Raw genomic sequence first — 7492 nt, forward strand, 5'->3', positions numbered from 1 at the left:
GGAGAGTCGGAAGGTGGGTCTTGGCGCTGGTACGTCCTCCAGGTTTCGTTGAGTGCAGTCGGGCTCTGTTACGGCTGCGATGAGTTTCCCGCTGAGGTAGGTCGCTGCTTGGTGTCATTGAACGGAGAGCCTTGAAAAACAAAAACCCTGATTTCCCCCCCGCCTTCTTGGTGGGGTTGGGGTTGGGGTTGGGAGGTCAGTGATCCCAAAACGGCGTCCTCTTTGATTTCTCTTTTTTTTGTACAGTTTATGTCAAATATGCGGCCTCTATGTCGCCAGTGGGCAGTTTCTATCACTGCCCTGTGGTGAGGAGGCCGAACGCTAACACCGCCGTTGACAGTTTCCTACACAACGGCTTGTCCTTTTAAACGCCTGAATTACCCGTAGTCTCTCAACACTTCCATCGGCATCAAGTGCCTTTGTATTCGGCCTCAGTTACGCTACTGCTTGGTTTAGTAGTTAGGATTGTGCTGCACAGTGCCATCTAACCGTGTGTGAGTATTGTCGCTGCTGTTTTTCATTTGATTAGCCAGTATCTGGCATGTGTAGCCTCAGTGCCCGACGATGTTCTGGAATTTATCGGTTAACTCGATACAAGTCACATCAGCCACCGCTTTAGGATCATTAGTTGTGGATCTTCAGTTGCTGGAGGTGACATACACCCGTGCAGGGACCCTTCTGTTTGCCAATAAAAGAAGAATACCCAAGCGTTGTGAGTTTTTGAATTAGCTGGGAGCTTGCAGTACCCCTGCTGCATTCTCCATGGCAACATCTGTTCAATCAGAGATAGCAGGAACTGCAGATGCTGGACAATCTGAGATAACAAGGTGCAGAGCTGGATGAACGCAGCAGGCCAAGCAACATCAGAGGAGCAGGAAGGCTGACGTTTCGGGCCGAGACCCCAATCAGTTGACTTGCCAACCAGTCTTTCTGTTTTGTGATTTTTGTTTTTCTGATTTGACTATTTTTGTAGTAGGCTGGTTGGCTGTAACTGGTGGAGTAACACAAGGACCAATACTTAGGCCGTAGCTGTTCACAATATTTATGTGTGTGGCGTATCAATGACTTAGAGTCTGAGTCGTAGAGGTGTACAGCACGGAATCAGATCCTTGGGTCCAACTCGTCCATGCTGACCAGATATCCTAAATTAATTTAATCCCATTTGCCAGCATTTGGCCCACATCCTACTAAACCCTTTTTATTCATATACACATCCAGATGTCTATTAAATGTTGTAATTGTACCAGTCTCCACCACTTCCTCTGGCAACTCATTCCATACCGGCAGTGTCTTCTGCATGCAAAGGTTGCCCCTTAGGTCCTCTTTAAATCTTTCCTCTCTCACCTTAAATCTATGCCCTCCAGTTTTGGACCCCCCTACCCTGGGAAAAGATCTTTATTTATTTAACCTGTCACTGCCCCTTATGGTTTTATAAATGTCTCTAAGGTCATCCGTCAGCCTTCGTCACTCCAGGGAAAATGCAGTACCTCACATTTATCTAAATTAAACTCCATCTTTCACTATTCGGCCCTTTGGCCGCTCTGATCAGGATCCTGTTGTACTCTAAAGTAACCTTCTTTGCTTTCCACTACACCTCCAATTTTGGTGTCATCTGCAGGCTTACAAATCATTGCTCCCATGTTTACATCCAAATCATTTATATAAATAACAAAAAACAGTGCACCCAGCACTGATCCTTGTGGTACACCACTGGTTACAGACCTCCACCACTACCCTCTGTCTTGTACCTTTTGAGCCAGTTTTGTATCCAAGTGGCTAGTTCTCACTGTATTCCATTTGATCTATCCGTGCTAACCAGCTTACCATGAGGAACCGTGTTGAACACCTTGCTGAAGTTCAAATAAATCATGTCCATTGCTCTGCCCTCGTTGATCTTCTTTGTTACTTCTTCAAATAACTCATTCAAGTCAGCGAGACATGATTTCCCAAGCACAAAGCTATGTTGATTGTCCCGTGTCCTGGGGATTTATTCACTTTGTGCATGTTAAGACATTCAGCATCACCACCTCTGTATTTTGGACATTTTTCATGATGTCACTGTTTATTTCCCTATGTTGCCTATCTTCCATATGCTTCTCTGCAATAACTACTGATGTGAAATCCTCATTTAGTATCTCCCCCATTTCCTGCGGTTCCACACTTAAGTGGCCTTGCTAATCAAAAGGAGCCCTGTTCTCTCCCTAGTTAATCTTTCGTCCTTAATGTATTTATAAAATTGCTTCAGATTCTCCTTAATCTATTTATCAAAGCTATCTCAAGTCTCCTTTTTGCCCTCCTGATTTTCCTCATTAAGTATACTCTACTGACTTTATACTCTAAGGATTCACTCCATGTCTATACCTGACATATGCCTCCTTTTTCCTGATCAAAACCTCAATTTCTCCAGTCATCCAGCATTCTCTACACCGATCAAGCTTGCCCTTCACCCTAACAGATTCTCTCTTGGACCCTCGCTATCTCATTTTTGAAAGCTTCCTATTTTCCAGCCATCCCTTTACCTGCAAACATCCACACCCAACCAACATTTGAAAGTTCTTGCCTTATACTGTCAAAATTGGCCTTCCTTCAATTTAGAACTTTAACTTAGATCCGCTCTATCCTTCGTCATCACTATTTTAAAACTGTATTTCCAAATTATGATTTGATACAAAGCTAAATGAGAACATGTTTTGTAAGGAAGATAAAATGTTGCTTAGTGGGATTTAGACAAGGCTCAGTGAGTGAGCAAGAACACGGCAGATGGGATATAATGTGGGCAAAAGTAAAGAAGTTACCTACTTTGGTAGAAGAAACAGATGTGTGGAATATTTTCAAATGGAAACCACTTGGAATGTATAGATGTACAAAGGGACCAAGGTGTCCTTCTTGATAACTCATTGAAAGTTAACAGTCAGGTGCAACAAGCTATTAGACATCTAACAGAATGCTAGCTTTTATTGCAAACCATTTAGCTACAGGAGTAGTGAAGTCTTTCTTCAAATTTAGAGAAGTTTGGTTCGACAGCACTGAAGTACTGGATACAGTTTTTTGATATCCTTACCCAGGTAATAGAATAAAAGGGTTTAGCAATGTACATACAAAATTGCAAGAGTGATAGGAAAGCGAATAATGGTCAATAGATATTTTTTGGGCCGGAGGAAGGGTTGTAATGGAGTTCCCTGTGGATCTTGGTGTGCAAGTGTCAGTTTGAGTATGTACATGTCACATCAGTTGAAAACTAAGTGGAGGACAATGTAGGCAAATGGACATTAATATGTTGGAGTTGAAAGACAGTTAGTAGATGATGTTCAATGCAGAGAAATGTGAGGTGGTGTATTTTGTGAGGAAGAATATTAAAAGACAATTTAAAGAAAAGGTGATGCAAAGGAGCAGAGGGACTTGGGTGTGGAGATCAATGAAGGTGACAGGAAAAGAGAAGAGAACAGTAATTAAAGCACGTAGTATTGTTTGCTTTATTTGGGTGTAGAGTATAAAACCAAGGAAGTGATGTTAAACTTGTTTAAGACATTTGTTAGATCTCAGCTGGAGTTTTGTGTACAATTCTGGGTACCACTGTGTAGGATGGATGCAAACACAATGAAGAGAGCGCAGAAAGAATTTACAAAAAATGTTTTGAAATGAGGACGGACTTAAAAAGTTTGGACTTTTGTTTGAGATAAGGCCAAGAGGAGATATGGTAAAGGATTTCAAAATTGAGTGAGCTAGATAGAGTTTATTAGGAGAAACTCTTCCTGCTTGTAAAAGGACAAACAGTGATAGAACTTAGATTTAAAGTGATAATAAAATGTGAGGCTGGATGAACACAGCAGGCCCAGCAGCATCTCAGGAGCACAAAAGCTGACGTTTCGTGCCTAGACCCTTCATCAGAGAGTGGGATGGGGTGAGGGTTCTGGAATAAATAGGGAGAGAGGGGGAGGCGGACCGAAGATGGAGAGAAAAGAAGATAGGTGGAGAGGAGAGTATAGGTGAGGAGGTGGGGAGGTAGGGAGGGGATAGGTCAGCCCAGGGAAGACGGACAGGTCAAGGAGGTGGGATGAGGTTAGTAGGTAGGAGATGGAGGTGCGGCTTGGGGTGGGAGAAAGGGATGGGTGAGAGGAAGAACGGGGTAGGGAGGCAGAGACAGGCTGGACTGGTTTTGGGATGCAGTGGGTGGGGGGGAAGAGCTGGGCTGGTTGTGTGGTGCAGTGGGGGGAGGGGACGAACCGGGCTGGTTTTGGGATGCGGTGGGGGAAGGGGAGATTTTGAAGCTGGTGAAGTCCACATTGATACCATTGGGCTGCAGGGTTCCCAAGCAGAATATGAGTTGCTGTTCCTGCAACCTTCGGGTGGCATCATTGTGGCACTGCAGGAGGCCCATGATGGACATGTCATCTAAAGAATGGGAGGGGGGAGTGGAAATGGTTTGCGACTGGGAGGTGCAGTTGTTTATTGCGAACCGAGCGGAGGTGTTCTGCAAAGCGGTCCCCAAGCCTCCGCTTGGTTTCCCCAATGTAGAGGAAGCCACACCGGGTACAATGGATGCAGTATACCACATTGGCAGATGTGCAGGTGAACCTCTGCTTAATATGGAAAGTCATCTTGGGGCCTGGGATAGGGGTGAGGGAGGAGGTGTGGGGGCAAGTGTAGCATTTCCTTTGGTTGCAGGGGAAGGTGCCGGGTGTGGTGGGGTTGGAGGGCAGTGTGGAGTGAACAAGGGAGTCATGGAGAGAGTGGTCTCTCCAGAAAGCAGACAAGGGTGGGGATGGAAAAATGTCTTGGGTGGTGGGGTTGAATTGTAGATGGCGGAAGTGTCGGAGGATGGTGCGTTGTATCCGGAGGTTGGTGGGGTGGTGTGTGAGAACGAGGGGGATCCTATGATATGCTAAAGGACAAATGTGATATAAGAAATGTAATCTTTTTCACTCTGTGCGTAGTTAAGGTACAGAGTCCACCACCCGGAACTGTGATGGAGGCAGACTCAATTGAGGCATTCAAGAGGGCATTTGACCATTATTTGGTTAAAAATAACGTCCAAGGCTGTGGAGGAGATGTGGGGTTGGGGTCAAGAAACTGAACTAGGTCATGATACATATTTGTAGAATTAGTGATGGACCAGATGTGGTGACTTTCATTTACTTTGAGGAATGTGAATCTTTGGAATTCTTTACCACAAAGTGGTGTTGAATCTCACTCTGCCTTTGCCAGTTCGATAGATATCATTTGTGACTTTGGTAAATTAGGAAACCTCTTTTGGAGAGGTTTGAACTGAGTAAAAAATGGGCATGAATCTGGGAGGTCACAAAGACGCAAGAAAGGTAGGTTGGAGATTGGGCAATTTTAAAGACTCAAAGATCTTACTCCTCTTAACGAAAGGGAAGGTGATCACAGATTAGGAGGAGAGAGGCAAATCTGAGCAGAGAACTGTTTAACAATGTCATTGATGTGGGGGCCAAGAAGGGGATTTGTCAGCAGCAGTTTAGAATGAATAAAAATGGAAAGAACAGGAAGTGGGTCTCATGATATGAGGCTGGTGGACAATAATAGGGATACCTAGAGAAAGGAACAAGTTCAGAACTAGAGCAGAGAGCTTGCAACAATTTGGTTTCCTCATGAATTGTGGAAGGAAGCAATGTGACCGACAGCTGATTGGAAGGTCTTCATCACACAGATTTAAACAAAAAAAATCCATGAATTAGCACTTTTTTGTCATTGGAATTGTGTGACGAGGCCTTCCATTGGAAGAAAGGAAATAAAAATAAGCATTCCAGAATTACCCTGGAAAAGTCAGCAATTTCAGATATGAGTGGTACTTGAGTACTTTGTGATCTGGCAGTAAATGCCTAAATCAACTGATTACCTATTCTGTTTCAGGCTGTGCCCCTTCAACTTCAGCGTGTGGAAATGAGGCCTGTATTAGCAGGAACAAAAACAAAGTTGCTGAAAAAGCTTAGCAGGTCTGGCAGCATCTGTGAAGGAGAAAACAGAGTTAACGGGTCCGGTGACCCTTTCTCAGAACCCTGTTCTTGATTTACAGCATGCACGGTTCTTTTGGTTTTTATCGGTATTAGCAGGGATGGCCAGTTTGTGTATGCATGAAATAGCTTTTGTGGGAATCAGGTTTTCTAGGATTGAGGTAGTAGTGTTGTTGAGTAGATCAGTAGTGGTAGAAATTTGTGTTGAGAGGATTCAGGAAGGCCAAAGGAAGCAAGTGCATGCAATCTTCAACTCCAAGTTCCATTGCAAGTCAAACAGCATATTGATTTAAAACATGGAAGTCGCTCGCCTACTACTTCGTCTTGTCTTTTAAAACAAGATGAAGGATGAAAAAGTAACCAGTGAATTCATTAATTTTACATGGTAATGGGTAATGAATTTCTAATGTTATTATTAAATTTAGTAAATGAATTTGTGGATGCTCCTACTTTCAAGGAACATAATTTCTATGGTGCTGTGATATTAATTGTCTGAACCTAGTTTGGGAGCCACAAAATACAGGCTATTTTCTAGCCAATGAACTGTGATTGTAGTTTGTCACATCCATTCGTGATCAAATTTAATTCAGGGATGTATGGTGCCCAGTGTTCTTTCATTACATCACAGGAAGCTGACTAGGCAAGGATCTGTATCCTTTGAACTTTTGACAATGTTTGTTATTCTTTTTATGCGTTTATTCTTTTTATGAAGCTGAAAGATCTGGATTTTTTTTTTGAAGAAAAAGTGAACAGGTTAACTACTGCCCGAATTTATTTACAAATGAGATTTTCAACGACGAATGAGATACAGCATAACTGGCAGTAGCTTAGAACTGTATGGGAGGTGAATTTTCAGTGTGAATTATCAAGTTAGTATATATTACAAAGTGCGTTGTAGAAGCGAAGAACTTCTGCGATTTTCAACTCAGTTCATGAGAAGGAATGATATAGTGGAAATAGATGAACAAGTCTTAGCACTTTTGGGAACTGACCTAACTGTTTCCCCTTTTGAGCGCGCTATCTATTCTGACCTTTGGAGGAAAAGAAAACATTGACTCTAATCTCACCACCTTCTGAGGTAGAAAATTCCAAAGTGTCTGAGCTCTCTCTAAGTAGAGGAAAATGCTTCCTTATTTGTGCCTTAAGTACCACCTAGTTCTGGTTTTGCTCACGAGGAAATATCTTTCTCCACACAATTTATATATTCAACACAATTTGGATTCTTTGACATTTCACTCAGGTCACCTCTCACTCTTCTAAACTTAAGTAGAAACAAGTACAGCCTGTCCAGCCTACAAGACAATCCACTCATTGCAGGTATTGATCTGGTAGACCTCTGAACTGCCTTCAATCTTAGTTTAAATAAGCAGATCAAAACTGCACAATATTCAAGATGTGCTCCTGCTAATGCTTGGTTAACTGTGAACAGTACATCAGATGAAAGTACTCCCTTCCTTCAATCCTGTTTAGACAGCAAACTAAGGTTAAACAAATGGAGTGTGTCATAGAGTTAATATTGA

The 7492-nt window shown here is 42.8% G+C and overlaps 1 protein-coding gene across 1 annotated transcript in view; it reads left to right on the forward strand.

The window, feature by feature from the left end:
- Positions 1 to 7492, forward strand: part of cetn3 (centrin 3) — a 75653-nt gene continuing 68161 nt past the window's right edge. Inside the window, exon 1 of the mRNA XM_048526080.2 lies at positions 1 to 96. Within this exon, the coding sequence (XP_048382037.1) occupies positions 80 to 96 (17 nt within the window). The 5' untranslated portion in view covers positions 1 to 79. The remainder of the gene's footprint in view (positions 97 to 7492) is intronic.

The sequence above is a fragment of the Stegostoma tigrinum genome, chromosome 3 (assembly GCF_030684315.1).
Source record: "Stegostoma tigrinum isolate sSteTig4 chromosome 3, sSteTig4.hap1, whole genome shotgun sequence".
NCBI lineage: Eukaryota > Metazoa > Chordata > Chondrichthyes > Orectolobiformes > Stegostomatidae > Stegostoma > Stegostoma tigrinum.